General features: G+C 46.2%; 1 protein-coding gene across 1 annotated transcript in view; it reads right to left on the bottom strand.

Moving 5' to 3' along the window:
• Positions 1-8,960: 8,960 nt before the first annotated feature.
• LOC119448624 (Down syndrome cell adhesion molecule-like protein Dscam2) overlaps positions 8,961-25,407 on the bottom strand; it is a 138,869-nt gene continuing 122,422 nt past the window's right edge. The window contains exons 21-28 of the mRNA XM_049666438.1: positions 24,519-24,746; positions 23,571-23,879; positions 21,841-22,008; positions 18,798-19,123; positions 16,279-16,345; positions 14,287-14,370; positions 14,029-14,171; positions 8,961-11,990 (exon numbers count right to left, since the gene is read on the bottom strand). Of these exons, the coding sequence (XP_049522395.1) occupies positions 14,306-14,370; positions 16,279-16,345; positions 18,798-19,123; positions 21,841-22,008; positions 23,571-23,879; positions 24,519-24,746 (1,163 nt within the window). The 3' untranslated portion in view covers positions 8,961-11,990; positions 14,029-14,171; positions 14,287-14,305. The remainder of the gene's footprint in view (positions 11,991-14,028; positions 14,172-14,286; positions 14,371-16,278; positions 16,346-18,797; positions 19,124-21,840; positions 22,009-23,570; positions 23,880-24,518; positions 24,747-25,407) is intronic.

Here is a 25,407-nt window from a genome sequence, read left to right as displayed (position 1 = left end):
CGAACAACGAGCAGCAGGAGAGAAGAGCCAGGGAAGAGAACGGGGAATCATCGCAGAAGGCACGCGGGCAAGTAATGAGTGTCCGATCTGCCAGGTTTCAATGCAATGCATAGTTTATTGGGAAGAATAAGGTCACCATCACGCTCAGCTACGGGGCTGTAAAACGCCAGACACGCTTTGTGCCGCAACACGGAATGTCGCAATGTATTGAGTCTAACTAAGGAGTTTTTAAAATTTGTTTTGTTTTTACACGGGACTTCAATTTAACCGAGCACTTTGAATTGAATTATGTTTACAAGGAATTCGGTACGCTATGTTACAGAACAAGGCAAGCGAAAAACACAATGATGCTTGTAAACCTCTTTTAATGGTTCAATGGAACAGGTCTGAACGATTGAATGCGGAAAATGGACAACCGACCATTTATTGAAAGCATTAAACCACCTAGCATCTCCATCATCCAATTTTTTCAGAGCACAGCTCTTAATTAGGCGCCCGTTCCTGCGGCCAGCGTCGGCGTTTTCCGGCGGCGTAACCGTGCGAACGAGCAAAGTATGAAAGAGCGAACGCGGAGCGACGCGGGGTAATGAAAGACGCGAGAAGGAAAGTGCAAGAGGCTACGGTGAAGTAGGTATGGGCAGAGTAGCACGCGTCGTCTGGGAGGTCTGTCGGCGGCAGCAGGTCTTAATCGGACTCACGCGTCACCCACACGCTGGCCCTCACGATCTCCAAATTATGCGAGGCAGTCGCGCCACACTTCGATCGTTTTCAACGCGCCGCATGAGGCAGATTGTCCGCGCCATCCAATATATCGCGAAATGGACACACGTATAGAGGGGCGCTCAAATTTCGCATTAGGAATTACCGTAATCGTCGGGGATTGTTTTTTTTTTTCATGCCAAATGTCATTTCAAATGCCGCTCAACGGGAGCCTGGGTGTCGCAATCCATAGTAGTGTAGATTAGCTATTCCCGCGTTCAACATTGCCTATATGGTTCACTGACATTGAACTATGAGTTGGTTGTCGGCATTCTTACCTTATTCATAGCCTGAAGGCCAGGTGGCAGGAGTTTCCGCGTAAATGTGGCACTGCAGGCACACGTTTAGGTATAGACGCGGTTTATCGCAGAGATAAAGGCAAGCGAAAGTACTCCGATCAGCGGCCAAGCAGGGCGAGCGCGAGCGTCAACAACGTTCTTCTTTAACGTCTTTTGCTGGTGTTCGTATATACCACTACAATCAACCCTCCTCCCCCCCCCCCCCCCCCCCCCCCGGTGCAAAATGGAGCCACCCTGGCGACCTGAGGAAACGGCGATACTGGCGGGTCGTAGTGTGGTTTCCGCCGTTCGACGTGAGCCGTTTCGCGGACGCGCCACCGTTGGTCCGTAGATGGCTGGAGGGGCTCAATGACGCAGTTGACAGGGGACGTCTGACGTAGAACCTGGTAAGGACCGTCATAGTTAGGGAGCAGCTTTGAGGAAAGGCCGGTAGCGGAGAAGGGAACGCGGAGCTACACCATTGTACCAGTCGATTATGACGGCGAAGAGGTGTTACGGTCGTTACAGTCTTTATGGCTGGCCTGGACTTGTGAGGTAAGTGAGCGCGCGAGCTGGCGGCATTCCTCAACATGGGCAGCTACTTCAGATAGTGTAGTGGCTTCGGAGGCATCAGGGCGATAGGGTAGGATAGTGTCCATGAAGGAGGAAAGTTCACGGCCGTAAAGCAGGATGAACGGGGAGAATCCAAGGTTCTGCTTTGGCGACCCTCTTTGTTATTGTCTATTTCACAGACTTTAATGAACTTAGACTGATAAAGTATTCTTCAAAAACTCTGCTGCCGTTAATTACACTGCAAAAGGTCAATTATTATAAAAGAAAATGAAGCTCAAAGCAATTTTTTATATTTCGCGTGGTAACCCCGACGTCAGCACTTCAGTATGACGTCACGACTTCTAAAGTAATTTTACGTATTTGGGCCAAGTTGGCTTCGTTAAAGTTCGCGAAACTTTCCATATTCAGTCTTGGCCTCCTTTAGAACACAATGTAGTCAATCTTTACCGCTAAAAAATTAACTGGGACCTTGAAGACGCAGTCAAAATCTATGACGTCACGGTGAGCTGGTGCAGGAACTTCCAGGTGGCGTCGCCACTCGCCTCTGTGTTTTTCGTTTCTTTCTGGCTTACCAAGCGGCCTCTCGCGTTAAGAGGGGTGTTTTCGGTATTGTGGAAGGGTAATCTACTGATACAGAAGAAATAATTTGTCCCTTTAGTGTCCCTTTAAGCAATGTACGCATGCATTAGACTAGAGAGTGTACGGTTCTATTTCGCACTACTCTAGTGGCATTTTTTTTTAATAGGGACGCACAAGTCCGCTTCAGTTAAAATTGCTTTTGGGCCTCATTACATTTGCAGTTGATGCCTCATTGAGATCTGTACAGCGAAAATGGTAATGGTTGTCACATCTACTGTAGTACCAAATTTTAGTTACTGCTATTAGTTTGCGGGTGCTAGTAGTGTTCATCAAACTGTTATACAACCTCCCAGGATATTTACGAAGCCACCACAGTAGATGCATAAGGATCGGTTGGTGCACATTAAGACATGTAGGTTCGCGCACTGAGCCTTAAGGTATGGATAAGAAGCATATGGACGTGTCGGTAATGGTGCGCAGCCATGGCATCTACCGCTGAAGTAGCTGATCGGTAAACATTAGAGGAGTTCAAATACTGAAATTTCCGAATCGACTTAAACTCGAATAATCGAAAATTTTCGAATATCGAATCGAGTATCGAATATTTTCTAATTTCTAAAGATAGTCGCATATAAAGCTTGTGTGGAGCCTGTTTGGCAACAAATTAGGTTGCTTTTAATTATTGGACGTACATATAATTTCGTTCGCAACTCTGTATCTGGTAAATGAGAAACAACTCTTAATTTATTTGACAGTACAGGAACAAAAGAACACCACGTCACCTGACGCACGTAGATTGCTATTATCATTGAACAATATACGTAAGTGTGATACTACAGTAGGACATTGTTTTAAAGGGATTAAAATGTAAATGGAATTAAATTGTGTTTAGGTGGCCTAAAGTCGATGCAGTGATATTGAATGATTGGTAATTTTGGAGGCGTAGTTATTTACTGAGTGAATTTGCTCAGATTCATGCCTATGCGTAAGAACTGCAGCTTTCCTGCAACATAACCAATAGGAACGGTCCTGACTTCCACCGATGTTATTTTTCCTTTTTGGCTCCAGTAAAGGTGGTCACCCTTATATTCGAACAGAAATTAATATTCCCCAATTTCAAATCATAAATACGAATCGAATACCAAGGGCTAATAAATTTGTATTCGAAATCTAGAATATTCGCATTACCCTAATAAATATGCAATGTGCGAAATGGTTTGTGGAAGCAGCCACCGGACACGATTTCCCGATAGGGTCCCACCTGTCACCTGTGTTCGCTTAAACTACGTCGGTGCTGCTGTCTATCGGCGTCTTTTCCAACTGCGCTTTCTGTTTGCAGAGCCTCCGAAACTTATAACATTGTTCTGACGCCAGGAAGTAGCTTAATCTCTGAGGCTGCGTTGTTTCCATTCCGGATTATACAAAAGGTGGCGCATGCTTCTTTTCCTACTAGGCAATCTGCGAGTCATTACAGGTTTCCTGCCCTGTCCCGTGTCTCCCCGCACTCAAACACGCACTGCTGCAGCTTCTGCTTGCCACATCTAGCCATGTGTCAGAGTCAGCATTCTCCAATGTTTCTCTTCCAATGTGGTGCGCATTAGGAATCTAGGGCTATATTCTAGCGACGCACGAGTCGACCTTTGCGCGTTCATGATTTGTCATGTTTGTCCGATAATTATGGCTACTTGTTAAGTATTAGTAGTGGTATTCATTTATAGAAATGCAACGAAGTCAGGCAGAGCTTGCACGCTCTAACCTGCTACTCTGCACTGTAGAAAGAGAAACGGCGAAATAAAAAGAGATGTAACACGATGATGACCAAACGATAAGTGAGATGACGTTGGCCGTCAACACGGTGGCATAATTGAAGTATTCAGTTTAGTCCTGTGTCATGTAAAAATTGTAGCGTGGTCCTTGCTCTTATCTCCTGTGACGCTAACAATCCAAAGGAAAGTTATCTGAGAATAGCCTAACGTCGATGTTTGCCATAGCAGAGAATGACGTTCGTCGCTGATTTCTGTATGTTGGGCAAACACTAAGTAAGTGTGTTTGAGTCTCTGCTACATGATGTGGTCGCTATGAGGGCTGCTCTCAGGGTCCATAAGATGCACATAGCGCCATGTGAATGCCACACCAAGTAGTATCTTGCGCCCCTAATACATGCCACAGCATTAGAGTTTTGGTGGCATACGAAACTTTGTCTGTGTGGAGTTGAAGGACGGGCCGCCCGTGCTGTCGGTTTGGTTGAGCCCAGTGATCGAACTCGAAGTTCGATATCCTCCTGATAGCTGCCATACGTTATATGTACCCATTGCCTTCAATCCTTTTAAATATTCACTCGTAAGGAAATAGTTCAACATATTCGTCCCGAAAATGAAGTCAGGTGCATATGGTACTCTTTGGAAGTGGTTTAATTAAATTTTTTGTGTCAATTACTCAGCAAGTTTCTACAAAATTAATTCTGCCCATTGCGTCGTCAATGACGACGAAAAACACGTATACGAAGTGCGTCTCGAATGAAAATCCAGGATTCAGCCTCAACGTGGCAGCCCACTACACGGTGTTAAACCTTCGCCGATGTGTTCTTGTGAACAAAGGTATTCGCTTTTCTCTTTTTTCTTTTTACGACAAACAATTTGAGGAGATGGGTAATTTTTCCACCTATATATGCATATGCTGCTTTCAGTTTCTAATCGTGTTGTTGAACACCAAATTTTTTTTTCATATTTATAACATACAACTTGGTAATAAGAACTTACTTGAGAAGCTATCATGACTTTAAGCTGTCGTCAGGTGTCAGTGGGATATAACGGAAACAAGCATGGAGTTTGTGTCTGATCTTGAAGAATCAATGGACGCTTCGGTTCAATCACACAAGACAGCTACTGCTTCGGTGCACGCAAGTCATTTGCCTTCCAGACAGCAATGCAACGGAAGCCACTAAAATTTAATTTTGTGGCCACTTTGCTGCTCGATGTCCGTAAACCCTGCATTGCGGAGGACCAAAATGCGATAGGTTTTCGTGCTTTCGATGATTTGTAAAGTTGGCTTTGAGAGTAGCAATAGCACTGTTCACGCTCGAAGCAGTTGGTGGTGAATGAATCTAAATGCCTCCCGAATAGCAACCATTTCTGCGGCAGCTGATGTAGAGCTGTGGTCCAGCTTGAACGGCCACGTTGTTCCTCGTGGCGAGATGTCAAAAGCTGCGCTGCGGCAGTTATTGTGACTGAGCCGTCTGTACAGATGTAGTTATGTGGCATTAGGTGAGCTGCTGAAGGCTGAGGGATGGAACACGTTATTTCTTCTTGATTACGGGTATTTGGAGCTGAGAACACAGTCTTCGTAGAGCACATGGAGGCTTTCTACGGGAAACACAGCAGGGGCGTATCTTGTATGCATTCGTTTCATGCAAATAATATTATAGCTACTGGGAAGCTGCACTGAGGGTTGCCCTTAGGATGCGATGACATGAGATAACGGATGTACTGTAATCAGCCGCAGGTATGATTGGGAGAGGAAGAGCGTCCTATGTCGCATAGCCAGCAATGAAACAAGCACGTGCTTCAGCAATGATACCACTACCAATGATACCAATGATACCACTGGTTCACGTGGTACGCGGAAGATTTAGGGCATGTACGTACACTTAAAAACAATTCACTTGGTTACGGTGAAACCTGCTGATAAAATGTACCCTCCTTTACATTCGTAACTATAGAAAACGGAAGAGATGGGAAAAGGGACAATCCGTAATATTTCATATGGCGTAACATTTGTAGTGAGCAATACCTGGCTGATTACGTAATTTACAGAACAAACCAACAAAACCAAACAATCATGGATACATGTTATAGCACTGCTTTGAAAATGCGTGAATGCGCGAAATGCTGCAATACGGTTCAAACTGATCTCAGCTTGTACAGATAATTAGCCTTTTAGAAGCTACTAGGCACTGGGCACTTTACGACGCACAGTAAGTAACAACCCCACAAGGATACATAGCCAAGGTCTGAGTGGCACTGACTGGCCCGGTGAGCCGCTGTACGTTTCTTTTTCAGATGTTAGGATAGATTGACTTCGCATGTAAGATCTGTCTCTACACTTATTAGGAGGGTCAAGCTGCACAGAACTGTTATCATCGTGGTGTGTCGTTAAATAAATTTTTTCTTCTTTTTTATAATGTAGCGCTTGTGCTTCAAGATTCTCCAATGTACACCGACAGGAATGGCGCATGTTTTTGAGCACTGGCATGCGGTAGCGTATGTATCCATTGATGAATGCCTAGTAAGGTTGCAGCCGAGAAGATTGCGAAAGGTCTCACAGTGTGCACTTTATTTTTGCGATTAAAAAAAAAAACCGCTTACCATTCCACTTTTCCGGTACCAGCGACATGTACAGAGTGGCACCTCTATTTCAAGGGATAAATCAGCTGTGACGATCGGTTGTTTCTGGGCTCCCTTATTTCCCCGGATAAAATTAATCCATGCATGGCGCACATGCTTCATTCAGAAGCATGTTCCGTTTGAAGTTTTGCCAGCTGCTTTGCCTAACATTTGAGACCATCTGGTTTTCTTTCTTGCGTACCTTGCGTCTAGTGTTCCCTGCGGCTGCCAACATTATCAATGGGGCAACGATTGTCGTGCCTGGAGTGCAACGACTGCGAAGTCCATGATACTACTATGTGTCCTGCATGTATTATGATGATCACATGCACCACCCCTCCTCATTTCCATTTATTTATTTATTTATTTATTTATTTATTTATTTATTTATTTATTTATTTATTTATTTATTTATTTATTTATGATACATTCAGTGCCATATGGCAATGAAGAGGGGAGGGGTCACAAAATAATAGTATAAAAAACAAGTACAGTGAGAGAGACAGAGGAAAAGGATAAATTAAAGGCAGCGAGGTTAACCAGGATCGATCCGTGTTGTCTATGCTGTACCGGGGGAAGGGAAAAGGGGATGGAAAGATTAAGAGAAGAAGAGAAAGTCCGCTGTGGATATCGCCGACGTAGTAACAGTTCTCTGTTCTATATCACAGAGGGTCACTCAGTTGGGATCACATACGGTCACTCAGTCCGACAGCCTTCAGAAATCGCAGCAGCATTTTTGTTGCCTTTTGTATAGCTTTGACATGTGAGGCCACGGTCCCAAGATCTTCTTCAAGGTGAATGGTTTTCTGTACAGCTGATTTAGAGCTGTGGAGAGGTCATGTCTTTATATTCATAGGATGGGAAGTAGCACTGGAGGTGTTCTATAGTCTCCTCGACACTGCAGGCACTGCACTCGCCGCTGTCGGCCATTCCAATAAAAAATGTATATGTATTGATGAATGCAATGCCCAGGCGTAAGCTTTTTAATTACATAAAGATACTCCTGATTATACAACCGTAGCTAATGCTTCACGAACAAGTTTGTTATCAGTGATGACTACGATACCTGGGGAAACGTGGTAGTTCCATTCCTGGGTAGTACATGGGATGAAGGAATGAAAGAAATGACTTCGTGTAGCATCCACCACTGGCTGCCCTATTACAGTGATCGAATCAATTTTAAACGTACTGATGTCCCAGTGCTAGGTCGTCGTGGAGTGTGGCATGATATAAAATTTTATGAAAGCGAAAGTAGGGCAACATTGAGACAGTTAATTAAGGGTTGGGAGCTCGTCCCTTCGTCCAAGTAGTGACAAAGTGTCGCCCGGACGATCGATTAAATGAATTTGATTGGATTTTACTAAATGACCTTCAAATTTTCTTTTTTTGTGTACGAGCAACCTCAAAAACATCTGAGTCGCCACAGACCTGCCACTTTGTGTACAATATGCTGTATTACATTGAAAAAGAGCATCCTGCTTGCTTCAAGGCTGCCTCTTTCAATGCACTTAGTGGTAAGCTGTCGCGGGTCGGGCTGTCATATCCGGCGTCTGCGGCACTAAACGGAACAGCCGAAGTGGCGTTTGCTACAACGCACTCGGCTGGATGCACATCGTGACTGCTCGCGCCCCCCTTTGCATAGTGTGGCAGCAAGCAGAAACGTAGTAAGCCGAATAGCCGTGTGAGGGCAGCACCAACGCGAGCTCGGAGAGTCTCGAGCTTGGCTGCCCGGCTGGTTGCGCGCTGTGTGCGACTGGGTACCCTCGCGCCAGAAAGCGGCACGTATTCTATTGCGACGTGACATCAAATAGTGAAATCGGAGGAATGGTTAAAGGTAACGCATCCGCAAATGTAGAAGCGTCTACGCATCGACACATGGGTGTGTCCGCAGCAAGGCTCCGCAGACGCCCACTTTTGCCGATGGACGCTTGAAGATTAGATATATATATTTTTTGCGAGCTTCGTGCACCTTACTAGCGGTTAGGTGAAAGCCAGTGTTTTAATTTATTTTACAGAACGCGCGCCAAGGAAGTAAACTGCGGTCAAGGGCGACAAGAAATTAAGTGATGTTACGAGGAAACTTTCAGGAATAAGATGGAGTAGACTTACTTAAGACGTGCAACTGAAGATCGCTGGGAGAGATCTGTAGCTTCTTGCTGCAGCAGGCCGAAATTTGTGCGTGAAGAATATTTGAAAGCAGCGCACGGAAGCCTTTCATGTCCGATGTAGTATGGAGTTTTGCGGAATACCTGGTTTTTAGCGGCTAAAATTCAACTAAAATGTCGTTATCAATGCTGGACAATCGCGTCGTTTTCGTTCGTGCCTTTTGTTACACAAGTATGAGTATGAATAGGGCATTCAGGAAAAGATCAAGGAACGTGACTGGTTTTTATTGTTCTTTATTGTCAGCAAATTCCGCAGGAACGACCACTGATCCGCCCCGCGGCACCCCTTTGAGTCGTTTCGAACGGTTTCGTGAGTGACATAATTCGCATTCATTTCGGAAAACTTGCCGACCTTCTTCGGCACAGACATCCAGATAAACCTAGGCAACTATTTAAGCAAGCGCATATCTGGATGCGCTAGCATGAGACAACAAGACACACACGCACACATTAACTGTATAAAACACATAACATTCGTATATCCGAAGAAGTGTAACTTGTTCCAGTTACACACCCTTAGGTTTTATTTACCTACCTTGAGAGACAAATGGCGCGAAGAAAACCAGCTTAAAATACTTGTCAATCTCATTACTTCAAATTCGTGATCATGTTCAGGTCTACCACACTTTATTTGAAATGACTAATGCAATGGCATTCTTAAAATATAACAAAAGTGTGAACGTGGTTAAAGTTTGTTATTTGAATTACAATCCAATCTCAAGCCCTATCGTAATTTCTGACGTTGTCTTGGACATGCAAAATTCCAAAAGTACAAATCCACCTAGGGATTAAGGAACAGAATCAAGTATTTGCAATTGCCGCCATTCTGTGTACACAACATTGATTCCCTTGTAACTCGCCATCGAAAAGAGCAGAATTTTTCTCGAGCACAAGCATATACTTACAGGGTGTCCCAGCTAATTTGGGCCAAGCTATTAGGAAAACAGAATAATAGGTACGAAGATGGGACTAATGGTGTTTTGTCAGCAGAACTCTTCTGCAAACTGGAGTATTCTGCTATGTTAAACCAGTTAATTAGCTAAAATAAAAATTTTCAGCCTGCTTCCTTTTTTTACCTCGTCAATTTCTTTGCTGCTCAAAATAAACACACAAAAAGCAACGTGAGAGAAAGCCCATGATCTTAACAGGAGGATACATAAAATTCACTCTACTAAATGGCTGACATTGCGACCGCATAAAAGTGACTAGGCGTCAGCGTAACTGTTCGCTGCCAAGCAAAAATTGGTGAAATTATTTCGGCTATTAAGGTTTACATATATCACAGTAAAAAATACTACAGTTTGCCGAAGACTTCTGCTCACTTTCCTCACTTTTTCACTAAGCAGTTACACTGTTGATATCTACTGCGCTTTTGTATGTTAGCACTTGGTTTACAGGTTCCGCATTTGTTTAAGTATACATTGTATTTAGGAGCCGAGAGAAACAAAGAAAACGATATTGAGGAGACATCTATCTTCGTACAAGCAACTCAAAAATTAAAAATTGAACTTGTAGATCAATGGGACTTGATGGGTCGATATTTTCTTTTTTACGACCGCTTAATACCAAGAGACAATGAAGCAAGAAAAAAAAAGCGTAGGCAGAATCTGATTTCTTTTTTCAGTGAAATTTTGCCTTAGTAGGGAAAAGGCAAATCAAATATGACGAAAAAAACAACCGGCATGTTGTGGGAACTGGACTATCATTTTCTGCTTTTCGTGTGTGATGTAGTCTATGATTGAGCTACCGCGGCGTTCGGTTCTACTGTCAGCTTCGTAATTTCTGAGCGTTAACCAACGCCACTCACTGCCACGGCGGTAGATCACGACCGCCTGCAGTTCAAAAAATGTTCCTCATTCACCGCCATGGCCGCCAGTAGTAGTGGCTGACACTTCTAGGGCTAGATGTAGTACACTGTACAAATTACCAAAGAAAGCTGACGAGAGGACGACCACCGCGGTAGCTACGTGTTGGAGGGCCGCACGCTTAATACGGAGTATTGTCTTTTCGTCCACTTTCATGTTCCTTTCAATTAATATTTCTACATTTTAATTAAAGTAAAGCAGCTGACTGACGCTGTGGTTTTATTTTTTTTCCTCGCTTAACTGTCGGCTGAAATCATGTGGTTCCAACTAGCAAAGAAATATTGAATTAGGGGATGAGTATTCTATAGATTTAATGTTGCATCGCCCCTTCCGCTCAGCGGCTTCGCTTTTGAAGGTTATATGTCCAGAAACTGAGCGAACAAATGCTTATGGAAAAACAAGACAGCCGTTGTTTTTCAGCCCGAATTAGCCCTGTGCAACGTGCTATATGTTTCTTTCCGCTCGAGAGTTTATCACTGTAATCATGACGAATTCGGCATATTTACTTTCATCTTCTGCATATTGAAAAGTCGATGAAAGCGCTCTACCACTGTTGCGATACAGTGGATGCTTTGTGAAGCGCACAGGACCGTGAATATACGTTTTCTATTGGCAATGAAATAGGTTTTCTATTGGCCCGAATGTTTATTCTAGACTACGGCGACGCGTAACTTGCGCATACAAAAGACAAGTCACTGTTTCAAGTCCAGCGAGATGCACGTGATCGTGGGGATACAACGGTTGCTGCCGTCTTCAAGCCATGCCGGAAGTCGTTCTGTAGGAACACGTTGCAGTGTACGCTGTTTGCCGACCCTATTGTTTCGGTGGAGGCATCACTTTGTCTATCGGAGGAAGTGCAGATCCATTCTTCCAGAAAAACAAAATATTTTTTTTTTGTTTTACGTGAAGTGCATGTTGTCGAAGACCATCTCGTCCCAAGGCACTAGTCGGCATATTCTCTAATCATAGCTACAAGTGACTGTTTCTCTTGGTACACCTTGAAAGTCTTGAGGGACGCATGGAGGGGTAAAACAACATTGTCTGAGGCAGGTTACGTAGGCGTAGATGGCTTTGGATAATAGGTATCCCTAAACGAAAAAGAGTAGCTGCCACCATTGTAGGTTTAAGAATTGTCCTGATTTTCACTTCAATGGAGACAACTGGTAAAGCAATGATAAATTATGGCATGCAAGCCTCCCGTGAACACGTCGAACTATTTGTCAGCGTCTCTCACATCATTGTCGCCTTGAATGCACTTGAAGTTTGACGTTGAGGTCAATGTCAAATTTCTTTGCAAAGTAGCTGTTCGGGGCTTCAACTTCTTAAAAAGTATTCGGTGAGTAGTTCAGCATCCAAACCGCAGCGACACTGCTTTCCACCACAGCACACCTGCAAGAAGGAAGAGGACAGAATAAAAATCACAATTGTCAAATTTTTGCTTTGACTGTATACTTGAGTATGATAGGAAGCGTCCACTCACTGTTCTCATGCAAATGATAAAAAGGAGTGTTTGGTGCGTATTAAAAGCGACCCCCGTTAACCACGTTTTTAGTGGTTGTTTTTGCTATCAGATACATTTTACACTAAATAAACAGATGGAAAGAAGGTGTAGCTCGAAAGGAATTTAGGAAGTTTTGTGACCCTCGAATACAGGAAGCGTCTAAAAGTATAGGATAGAACAGAAAAACTACGAACACTGAGTTGTGTCTTTGTATACCCCTGTATGTATATCTTCGCTATTCGGAACGAAGTACCTTGCACATACGCATCCTGTAACGTTGGGTGGGAAGAAACCCCTAGAAAACTTCTGCACATCTCGAAAGAGCTGCTTTGAGCGCAAGCAAAGCACAATCCTACAAGCAGGGCAAACAGCGATGACAAAAAGGTAAAATAGTAAAGTCAAATTAACGGACAATGAAAGATCACACGCCTCTACAAGTATAGGTTGAAAGTGTTCGGATGTGTAGGAGAGCGAGCAAAAAGGGACAGAGAGAGAGGAAAGGCAGGGATGTAAACCAGACGCTCATCCGGTTTGCTACCCTATACAAGAAGGGTGTCCAGGGATACTTGTTAACTAAGCATACTTGAATTTAGAAAGCGCCTACAGGTACTGATGCTCACTTGAATCGTACATTTTTCAAACACTTTGCGAGACGCCAGAATCTTACGTGAGCTGCTGTGTTGCCACTGAAAATAGAAGGCAGGGCTAGATAGATAGATAGATAGATAGATAGATAGATAGATAGATAGATAGATAGATAGATAGATAGATAGATAGATAGATAGATAGATAGATAGATAGATAGATAGATAGATAGATAGATAGATAGATAGATAGATAGATAGATAGATAGATAGATAGATTATGCGGTTTTACGTGCCAACACCACTATATGATTACGATTATGATCTAATTATGAGTATGATTATATCATTCGCTGACCTTCTTTCCAAGTTCATGAACTTATTGGCTATCCTGTGGTCCACCGGTGTACGCTCAGCTAGAGCACTGCACGGGCCGATTTTTTCAGCCCGGGCCCGGCCCGGGCCCGTATTTACGTTGGGTGGCCCGCCCGAGCCCGATCAAAACTTTTATGGCGAGACCCGGGCCCGGCCCGGGCCCGGAAATAATCTGTTACCCGCCCGGCCCGGCCCGCCACCCCTTTACCTTAGGCCCGAGCCCGGCCCGAGCCCGACTCGAAACCGGCCCGAACCCGGCCCGAAACCGAAAAATTTTTTCAGCCCGGGCCCGGCCCGGGCCCGTATTTACGTTGGGTGGCCCGCCCGAGCCGATCAAAACTTTATGGCGAGACCCGGGCCCGGGCCTAATCTGTTACCCGCCCGGCCCGGCCCGCCACCCCTTTACCTTAGGCCCGAGCCCGGCCCGAGACCGAAAAATAATGTTTTTCGGAGTTGAGACGCCCGAGAATAACTCGCTGCACGTCACATGCACACCACCAGAAAGCCCGAGCCCAGCCCGGGCCCGCGTCAAAAAACCCGAGCCCGGCCCGGGCCCGGGTGAAAAAGCACACGCCGTGCCCGAGCCCGGCCCGAGCCCGTGAATAGAACTGTTCTACCCGGCCCGGCCTTTCGGGTAAGCCCGAGCCCGTGCAGTGCTCTACGCTCAGCTACGCCTTTGACAGTTCAAAACAGAGACCACTTTTTAAGTGCTTATGCTCTCCTGCGCGTGCTGTCTAACTGTGCACCTGCGGGTCGTCCCCAATGTATTTCGATAATTGTTGTGTTCCGGCATAAGTAAATTGATTCAAACATTTAATTCTTATTACGCATGCGCACTATCGTAGGTTGGTGGTAACGCCGACACCACTGCGCAATTGCAGCACGAATGTATCCTGCCTTGGCAGGACAATTTAATAATTTATCTTTGCGTATATCAGATATCAAAAGAACAAAAATCATCGCCTACTCGTTTTTCTGTTCGTCTTCTGTCCGTGGCGATTCTCTAAGGCACTCCGTCTTGGTAACTGTCGCAAATGTCGACGTTGTGTGGTTGAAAAAAAAATGTTCGTTCCATTCATTCCACAGAAGAGGCTGGCAGCTCACTCACACCTGAAACAATAGAGGCAGAAAGACGCAGGTTCGATTTGAGTGCTGCTGTGTCGCTACGTACTGCAAGGCGCATTAAGGAGTTGAGACTTGGTGGTCACTGCAAGGCGCAACTTACAGTGACCGGTGATGCAGGGCTATCTGCTGTCCGTTTCGGCAGTCTCCCTCCGTGCTTCAAGGCTGGCTGTGGCATGCGATAAATCTGTTGAGTACAATGCACGAAATTCATTAGCTGCGATTGCTTTTCAATTTGTGGAAGCGCCTTACTTTCCCATGGGGAATGGGACTAATAAGTTACGGTACAACATGAAAATCAGAACATTTGTTTCGCTCTGTTCTCAAATAACGGGACTGAATAATGAAGAATTCATTTTCTGTGATTCACTTTTACTGGTAGCAATTATAGGGGAAAAAACAAAAACGCCTTCCTTGGGTTGGAGACATTCCTTTCTTTGGGTCACTTCCTAACCTTACATGAGTCGCACTTCATGCCTCCTGACCATGAAGTATGGAAGAAGCAAGTATATTCTAAAAGCTCCCTTCACCCGTCCTCACGTAAGGAACGCGTTCGTTCGTAAGGACCGCTCGACGTGTGCTCCAGCACACAGAGACTGCTCCATCCTGGGAAGAGCACGAGGAAGATTAACACGCAAAATTATCGAAGCAGAAATGATTGATAGGCTCGGGGATAACTGCATTTCACAACCATCAATTGCCCTTTCCCGCAAAGAGTTAGCTTACCTTCGTAATGGTGTGTAAGGTATTTTTGTAAACGGCGCATGCACGATGATGTATGCGAAAAAGTTGTATATATGTGTGGGTCCTTTTCTCGAAGTAAATATTGTTGCAAGTTAGCGCCTGCGTGTGTCACCTCTCTCTTCGTCCTTGACTTTTCACGCGCTATAAGCCTCACGGCGTTCGTTAAATTAGGAACGAATGTCACGTGCCTGGTTTGGAAGGTACCAGTCATAAGTCACCTGAGAACGCCTTTATTCCGCAAAATCAAAGAAGTTCATCAAATATTTTTTTTTAGAATTGTTCATCTTTTGAGTTCAACGCTATCGCACGTAACGACACCTTGCGTAGAGGGAGCATGGCGGCATCCGTCTAACGGGGTGCCGCTCACTCGCGAATTACGAAGTCGTCGTATACAGCCTTGTTTGGCCCATTCGTTTCTAATTGATGGTCGCATTTGCTTTTAGTTTCTGTCTTGATGCTATGACATCAAGGTATTGGTCTCCGCTGGGCGCTGGCTGAGATGCCTTCTTAACAAGAAAGGCCGTGCTATCTGTACATGACTTCAGAGATTTGGAAGCGCATGCGGCAAGCCACGCGAGTTGTCTGATATCAGGGAACATACATGGTTAAGTATGCTTGCACGTTTTACTTTGTATGAAGGAAATCACAAACTGCGTTTCATGATCATCATCATTAGCAACCGAGGGAAATCAAAGTGTGGTTGGTGCCGCCTTGGTTGGTGGCTGCCGATAATGTGCATATAGCACTAAACTAGGCTGACATGTAGTGTGCATTTGGATAACTTCTACCTTTTGAACATTTACATCTACATGGCGTCGCTACCGTATGTGTCCCAAGTATTTGCGTTACCGTTCTGCTCGGTTCCACTTTTCTAAAAGACAACTTCGCTCCGCGCTCTGCAACGTAGCGTTAGCCTTTCGTCTCACGATAACTAAAACATTTTGCCATATACTAAGCCAGTAGTTATGTGATATACTCTTTTCGTCTTTCACACCGCGCTTGCGTTTCACACTGGCCACCTGCTAACAACAGGTGCTAGCGTGCAAACGTAGACGAGCTTACATAGGCAAGCAGTTAGGTGAAGCGATCATGCAATGCACATGAACGAGGGGAAGTGCTTGTCCAGGTGAAAAGTAAGGGCTGCCTTACAGTAAGGAAGCACCAAGGAACGCTTCACTATATAGGGGCTCCTGCGTAAGGACGCTTCCGGAATTCATGTATGGCGGCATAACCACAATCAGGGCTTCATTAGTGAAGAAATGAGAGCTTCAGAATATAAGCCCTAATATAGTCTCAAAAATGATGTATTCATATCCTAGGAATGTTTGGCACTATCTCATTCCTTACTTACCTTGTCTCGGCGACATGCAGCTCGCCAGCCTTTCAGCAGAGGCGAGGAGGTCATCCCGCTCTTCTAGCTGAAGAACGACAGAAATTGTAACAAAAAATTACAAAATGCATGAACGTTCTTTCAAGGACAACAAAATACATCAGAGTTATAAAAAAAGTCGCAGTTTCGTCCGAAAGGCGAAGCATCGATTGCGATAGCAAATTAGTAGACAGCTATGCGAAGTATGGATAGTAGTTTTATCGGCCGTGTAAAGATGTAAATATTCGCTTACTAACTAAATAAACAAGCACGGTGTCACGCGTGCACTGGTAAACATGAACACATCTCGCTCGATGACCGCGGAAACTCGTCGAAACGCTGGAGTGAGAAAGCGCGCCAGCGGCAGTGAGCAAATTGACCTTAGCGCTGGCTCTCGCTTCAACGCGAACTCGTCGAAAGCACTGCGCATACGAAGCTGCCGATCGAGTAGGAACCGAAGGCTTTCTGAGGGACGACAAGCGCCGTTCAGGGCGGCAGAACACGAAGCGCTAGATGAGATGAGGAAACTTGCAGGCATAATATGAAGTCGCTAAGTAAAGATGTCAGCGAGGTCGCCTTCGTCGTGTAAAATGCGTAAACAGGGTAGTCGGTGACAGCGATAACGATTGTTATAATAATAATTAACTCATTTATACGCATAAACATTCCGTCGCTCTCAAGAGCAAATAAGTTATTTTAACCCAAGATTTTGCATAGCGTATAGTCACTAGACGTCAGGAGCGTCCTCACGGCTTTGCAGTTTCATTTTCGCAGGTTATTAGTTCGTTTATTAGCTTATTGTCCCACTTAAGCTTTCTGATTTTTTTTATTCCGTGCCGTACGCTATACTTTACATGCTTACGCGCACTTTTAAGTGCGGAGCACTTTAGGGGCCCGGGCTGTCGGCGTCTAATGTGTCTAGTCGTCAGGTTCAGAAAACACACGCACAAAACAGGGCCAAAGCATGCCAATACCAGCGCAAAACCGGGTAAAATTCAACTGACTAGGTTCAGAATAATATAAAATACAGGAATACTCATGAATAATCGAATTAACAGAAATTCGTTCAAATCACTTCTGACACGCCTGGCTAATTCAGGCGCAGCGCAAAAGAGGGCGCCACCACGCTTCTAACATGCCCGGATGATACCGGCACAGCGCAAGAGAGGGAGCCACCGTAAATGGGCAAGCAGTTAGCTGAAGCGATCGTGCAATGCAAGTGAGTGAGGTGAAAAGCGGAAGGATTTCACTCGCCGCGCCGCCGCTCCAGCGTCCAATCAGCGCGCGAAATCTGGCAGGAGAGGAGGAGCGCGCCTAGAAAAACCGTTTCCGCGCTCCGGGACGCTCTTTCCCGCCATGGACGCCGTACTAGTAGCAAGCACGCTTGGAGCGAGAGCGGTCGGTCGCCCGTGAAAGACAGCGCCGACGCAGGGCTGATCAAGCGGTGCGCGCCCGAGAAGCTGAAGTTGATCGCCAGCGCAGGCAAGCTAATCTCAAAATGGTGAAGGCCCAAACAAAAGCTGCTCACCAGCTGTGGACACCGTCTACAGAAGATAAGCTCAGGATAAAAGAAGATAAACACCAGCGAATCACTGCTCCGCACTTCCCCACCTTCCACGTTGAGTGGAACTGCATTATTGCCGAGTTTGCCATTGCATTAGCGCCGAGGGCATTTTTTTTTTTACCGAATACTTTCTCTGGCTCTATCGCCAGTTTTCGTGGTCGTTGGTAATAGCAGCCGGTGATTTCACCGCCGATACATAAGGCGCGTGCTTTCGCGCAACCGGGTTGTGGGGCGCGTTCGATGTGAAAGAAGTTATTGCAAAGATATGAGTTCTAGATATGGCCTTCGCAACGGTAAACGTAATATCCCCTCCAATTTCATTAAGCAACGGGGGCTGTTCCGGAGGTTGTGGACATTGGAAATGGGTGACAATGCAAAATGAGACTTCGCCTGATTTGAGTCTGTCAGACAAATACATACGTCGACGGTAAGAATAGCTGGGCGTCACGACACGCCCTGTCGCGCATAAGCTTTGAGGTGCCTGAAGATTTAGATGATGTGGTACGGAGTGCTCGCAAAAAAGAGTGCCCCGCGCTTCTTCCCACGCCCTCTGTGGCGAATGCAGAAGAGGGCACCGGCACCGCTGCACATGTGCTAGTTAACGACTCTGTTCTCCATGGAATTATCGCAATGAAACAACAAACCCTACCTAAATGACATCACTGCAACAAATATAGTCCTTCAGCAGGATCATTCCTTGAATAAAGCGAATAGCCTTCTAAGAGCCTGAGGCTATCCGGTTACGCTGACACACATTGCCGATGATTTCTGGGCATTTTTTTGCGGGTTTGTACAAGCAATATCATCTGCTATATACCGGCTTTATAGCATATAGCTTACCTCTATACCGCTTCCGCATTTTAATTTACAACAGTTATAGTAAATAAATAATAAATAAACCTTTTCGAGCCCTTATTCACATTTGCCGCCCACTCACCTTTTGCACTGTGTTGCTTGGCGCGAAAGGCACGGCGTACGTGTGCTCCGCCTTCTTCCCGCCGCTCGCTTCCGCTTCCACTTTGTAGTCTTCGTGGATGGTGGCCAGACTGCGTGCCCACGCCTTGCAGCGCGCACCATCGCCATCTGCTTCGACGTCGCGTGACATGGCTCGGGAACGCAGTGGTGACGGCCAGTAGAGCTTCTCTGTGCGAGGTCCCGACTTTGGCTGTTCGAGTCCTGCCTTTTTCCACACCGTCATGGGCACGGTGTCAATACACTTCGTAGTCGTCCGGGGAGCGCCATCAGCTTCTTCTGGCCGCCATACTGAACAAGAGCGAAGAGAGAGCTTACAGATGGCACAGTGGTACACACACTGCTGTGAAGCTAAGAGTAGACTAGAGCAAGACAAAAAGTCAATACAAGATGCAATTTTTAACTAGTTGACTGTATGATGAAGGTGCGCTATTCGGTATACGAAGAAGCTGCACGTCGGGTTCACGTGACGTGTGTGTGCGTTTTGTTATAGCCTAAGTACTCATTACCTGTTTCACTCTATACTCATCTCGCCACTACCGTTGAGCACTCCCAAAGCTACGGGGTGTAAGCAAGCCGCATGCTTGCGTAGCAAAACATATGTAACAGCCTTGTAATTGACAGGGTTGAGGCATCCGCGCTTTTTTAGCACGTGTCACGTCACAAAGAGATAATACGTTTATTCTACTTCACATGTGCGTCGTATGCTTTTAACGGTTGCACCGGTAAACGCCAGCAACTCTGGTTACAAATCAAGATGGCATGCAGCACCCACGCAGAACGGACCGCCCGCTTCGACCCGAACTTGCGCTTGCTGCACGCGCACTGCACCAACAGCAATAAATAAATGGTGAAATCGGCCATCGGTTTGTTTCATCTCTCGCTGAAGACAAAGCATCAGGTACATTTTGTAGTTATTTGCGAGATCAGGTTTTTTTTTTTTTTTTGCCACGCCTGCTAAGCCTAATGCGCCTAGAATTTGGTAGTGGTTCTCGGAAATAGTGCAATATAGTTACGAAACCATTGCTGTTGAAGCGTCAGAACACAAATCTGAAGCAAATACAAGGGTCAGTTTGAAGCTTACGGGCCACAAAGCGCACGACGACGACTTCGTAGGTTCGAGATGGAAGGTACTGTCTCCGGGTGGTACCGCCATGTATTCGACTCCAGCGTTGTCGTCTGCTCGAATGTGCGCTCTTCGTTCGTCGTCATAACTAGTAACGTTAAAGTTGCCACACTTCCTCGAAATTCCGACGTATTTGCTTGTTTCCTTGTTTTCTAGTATTTTTTAGGTTAATAAGCCAGCCACAATAACTGCAATGAACGTCTATCGACAGCGCGACGAGCAGACGCCGTGGAGACGCTGAGCAGACGACGCAGCGCGGAGGAATACACGTGCAGGGGCTAGTCGCCCGTCCTATTGGCTGAGGGCCCGGTAGCGTCCACAGTGCTGAAGGGAACTTCTCAAGGGAATATAGTTAACATTCCTGTATCTGCTTTATATTAACACGAAAGTGTTTTATGCCGGGGTCCACCAAGACTTCACTGACGTATTTCCGTCACGGAAATACGTCATAGAACATAATACAAAGAAAGAAACCAGAAGAAAAAGTTCCACAAACATGCAAAATTTCGAAATCGAACCCACGACCTCTCGGTCCGCGACGATAGATCGCCGAGCGTTTAACCCATTGCGCCACAAACGCATTTGCAGAGAGCTACACAGACGCGCCTTATATATCTAACACTCCTCCGTGTACCCGCGCTCTTGCTCGGGGCGGTGCCGCCGCCTACGAGCAGAAAAGAGAAGTACTGCATTATGACACTAACGCGCACCGACAGTGAACGCTTCGGTGGTCTCAGCACTACGACGCCTCGATGCCAGCATTCGAAGGGAGGCTGGCATCAAGAAGCACTACCAACGCCACCTAGGTGGCGTTGGTAGTGGCGTTCACCGTACTCAGCACAGCGGAGCGTGGCCTCCGCAATTAGCTCTGAAAATGTTTCTGAAGTTGATCGCGGAGGCTGCAATTACGACGCGCTGTACGCGCTGATTTGACTCGGTGACGATTCAGTTACGTGCTTTGTCTTGCGCGTTGTATTAGTGTGTCAGTTACGTGCTTCGTCTTTCGCGTTGTGCTAGCGTGTGCAGCGTAGTGCAGCTTCCATATGCACGACGGTTGCTCATGGTCATCGACGTTGGTAGTCGTGATGGAGGAGACGTGCCACCAGGCGTCAGCGTGGGTGCATCAACGCCTAAGGGCGCTTTAGCCACAAAACACCAATAGACATTATATATCAATGTGCAATAAACATTACACTACTTCTGTGAAGACACGTTTCACTTTCGTGTTCTATACCGATTCCTATATAAGAGGGATCAACCACATTTTTTTTATCACTCTCTTCACTTACAGGAGTGGGCAGTTTGCTTGAGTAAGGATGAGGTATACGGGCAGGATATAGCTGTGCGATAAGCTAGCGTCAAAGCATCGACGTCTCACACCATTCAGGTTAGTTGATTGCATACCACACCTGATGCTAACCATCGGCATTACGCAAGCGGTAATGTGTGGAAGTAGACGGTGGTCATTGTTCTATAGGTGGAGGTAACAATACTTTTTTATTAACTTGAGTGGTGCACAAACCGAACTCGTCTCATAAATGTTGCGCATTATTTTGAACACCCGTCGCTAAGGCCAAAAGGACACAGTGGTCCTCCATTTACGTGTGTATGGGCGCACATGTACGTGCGCATGGTGTATGCGTGGTTACGTATTTATACATTTTGCAGCATTCTAGTAGGCAAGAGTAGTAATGTTACTGTATTATGACACAATACCAGAGTAGTAATATTCCATCTCGCTGTTTTCCACCGGGCGATGGGTGTGAGCAGACGCGGTATATAAGCGCAACTATGGCGACCGAATTGCGAACTCTTCGGATATTAAACGGATGAACCAAGTCAAGCCACAATAACTCAGTCAATTCACAATGAGTGAACTTACGCAGACGGCGCCGGTGAAGCGCTGCAAGCCTCCTTCTTGAGACGGTGCAACCTACGACCACGGCGACGAGAAGCGTAACGACCAGGAAACATACGACAGGCACGATAACGTGGATTCTGCGTCGCTGAGATTCGATCACTTGTATCCAGTGTGGTGGGGGAACGGTGCCTGCACGAAAGTTCGCAAACATTGGATTGAGAAACGTCTCCGCCTGGGCCGATATTTACAAACTTTGTACTCGAGAGTGACGTACGTGTAAGACTGTACTGCAAAGATTCCGGCGCACAATAGCAATTTGTGCGACCCGGAAACGGCCAATCGTGATAAAGCAAACCTACCGTAAGCAAGAGCGGTTGTACAGTTATGAACAAAACGTTTTCTGAATGGCGCGCTATATCGTCGCGGTGCACGAACGTCTGCGTGGTGTAGGAGAAGTCCAATGAGATATCGTTGTCAAGCTAGCCCATATTTCTGGCAAGGGCCTGTATTTCTTAACTCCGTGCTTGCGTTAAGGTTTTTAGGATGCTGTGAACATGCGACAATGAAACAGAATAAGTGCTCAATGTTTATTTTACGCATTCAGATCCGAACAGTGGTAGCTGCATTAGTTTTTTTTTTTTTTTGACGTAAGTGTCAACAATGTACGGCAGATACAAAGCATGACAGCTGAAGACTACTAAGGATATTGACCCGTATTCACAGAAAATTAGAATGCTAGAATAGTTCGCAAGAGCAAATGCCAGCGCTCTAGTAATGAAGCTTCAAGCCATCCACGACGCTGTGCACGATGCCACATCTAAGCTGCCTACAATCAAACAGCTAGATATCTTCACTGATTCTTTAGCGGCTATTCAAGACCTCAAGAAGGTTGAAAAGGCGATGGAAATCTGCAAGACGTTGCACACTATGAATAGTAAAACAGTTACTTGCGTCAAGGTACACTGGATTCAAGGCCATGCTGCAAACCCTCACAACATTGCTGCTGACCTGCAGGCACACTACCCTCTTAATCCAGATCTTCCGTCCATTCCCCTCCCATCTCAAGCTCTTAACTCAGTCCGAGCCCGCAAAAAATTTTCTCCGGCAGGACACACGCACTCTTATCCCACCGTGTGTCTGCTCCCTCCCCCTTCACCTCATTAGGGCGGAGGAAGTTGTGCTTAGGAGGCTTCGGGTCGGGGTGGCCCTTACACCGGCTGTGATCTCAACGTGAAACTGGTCTCATTTACCACTGGGTGCTACGTGTCGATACTGCGCCGTCCCAGTGATGGAGGCAGATGCGTACCACCTAATATGGACATGTCCCGGCTTACAATCGGAACGCTCGCGTCTCCTACTACAAGCCGGCCTCCGCTACAGTGTCTAACCAGCTATGACCGCTGGATACATGACAACAGATTCTGCAAAACACTGCTTCAATTCATACACATGACAGACCTCACTGCACACATATATTACAGCTATACACATCAAGAATTATGCCTTAAGGGCAAGTCTCTATTGGAAAAAATAAAGGCCAGCCAAATCCTTGGACAAGTTATTATCGAACGTGGCCGACCACTGGCAAGGTGCACTTATGAATGGAAAGCATTGTGAATACTGAGCATGTTTCTTAAGATACAGTGGTGTTCAATAGTTGCTCATGCACGCGAAACTCGTGTTTAAGAACGCGTGCCCGCATGCTTTGCCAGCAGGTTTCGCAACTTTATTGCACGGAAATTGTGGCATACCTCCCGCTAAAGTGAGCGTGGCGAAGACATATTCGGCCTCCGTGGAGCCAGCTTCACTGTGCGCTGTGACGAGCAACTGGTACCAAGTTGCCGGCGCCAGATCGTCAATAGTCACGTGGGGGTGGTGCGGCAACCCAAGCTCGGAAACATGCCTCGTTGCCGCCGGTGTCCAGTCAGATGACGACTGCCGCTTGTAGAGAACGGTGAAGGACGAGATGGGACAGCCTCCGCTTCTCCACGTGCCCAGCCGAAGGGTCGCCCACGTCACGTTGGCGGCAACGAACTCCCGCATGTCCGGCGCCACGGGAACTGTAAGCGTTGCCAGCGTCGAGATGCACAAGTCATCGGTGAGCATATCTCTTGTGCTTACCGCGTCAAATTAAACTTATGGCAAGACCACTGTCGCGCTTTAATGACCGCAGGCTGCAAGAGAACACAAGATTTAAGGAATAGTGACTGGTTTCCAAATGGTTCCGTTTGTCATGGATCTGTATGCAAGTATGTATACTATGTGTATGTGTGCGAGCAAGTGATCGATGCTTGAATGTATGTAAAATATATAGTGAAAGTGGCCGATCAAAGGGCCTCAATCGAAAGAAGTATAATAATAATACCAAACTATGGAAGTATATAGAGTGCGCGTTACAGTCTTTAGCCTTTTTATGTAGGCTTTCAGTACTAAAGACCAATAAATCGCGGCTTGCTTATGGTCATACGCAGCTCTGCAAGAAAAGCCGGCTTTCAGAATGAACTGCGCTATCAGTTTGCTGTCAGAGACGATTTTATCTGTGCTAAGAAAGTACAGTCTGCCAGCACGTAATGTGCTTGCCACTTCCCTAACACGCAAGTTCATTTTTTTATCAAATGTTTAAGCTTCGTGTGCATTCAGTGTTTCTTGCAACAAAGTTCACCAGCGCGAGTGCTGTAGGTTACATCCCTGGCATTTACCTGACCCATCCGTCTTGGCCAAGACGACGTTGCTTCGGGCTCCTCGGCCGGCGCCATTGAAGGCCACCACGTAGAACGCGTAACTTCGGCCGCAGCCCAAACCACGAAATGCGTGCGTCGACCGCTCGGCGTCTGTCTGCACGGAGGACCAGTCTGAAGACGGCGCTGTCTCAGTAGCGGGAGATCGTCGTTCTGGGCCCGGTTCGGCTTTGTTGAAAAGGAGGTAGCCTGGAGAAACGAAATTCAACGCTTTACATATGTTGTTACATATGTTGTGCATGAATCAATGGTCATGTGTTATCACACATGACCACCAATTTACCAAAAACATGGCTGAAATCTTAGGCTTAAAGCTGATTTCAAGGCATCCTGCAATGGCTATTGCCGATACTATTGTTCCTCTCCTGGCCTCTGTGCCGTCAACGGCAACCAACATGCCACATAACCTGCTAAGCAATGCTAACCTGCTAAGCAACACGAAGGTGGCATGCAGGAACCGAGCTCGGCAAAAACATATACATCAACAAAGGTGCACATGCTCGAGCGTGATGCCATAAGGTTCATTTGGAACACACAGCACACCAGTTTCTGGCACATCCGTCTGTATCACCTGCACCCATCTCTTCACCGCCGTCTGCCATCGGGACTTCTCGAACCGAGACAACTATTCTTTCGCGACTGTGACTTGGTCTTGCGTTTACGAAAGCTTGTATTTTTTTCCGCATGGGAATGGCCAACCGTGTTGTTTGGGACGATTGCAACAGTGAGGAAACTATCGTGCATGTTATTTGCCATTGTCCTCACTTCAGCTGGCAGAGATGGTCACGCACGACAGCGCAAGCATGCCTCTACGACCTGCCGCTTTCGGAGCAGAAGATCTTGATCGAAA

This window comes from Dermacentor silvarum, chromosome 4, assembly GCF_013339745.2.
Source record: "Dermacentor silvarum isolate Dsil-2018 chromosome 4, BIME_Dsil_1.4, whole genome shotgun sequence".
Classification (NCBI taxonomy): Eukaryota; Metazoa; Arthropoda; class Arachnida; order Ixodida; family Ixodidae; genus Dermacentor; species Dermacentor silvarum.
The sequence above is the reverse complement of the archived record's forward strand: the minus strand, read 5'-3'. Positions and strand labels throughout refer to the sequence as shown.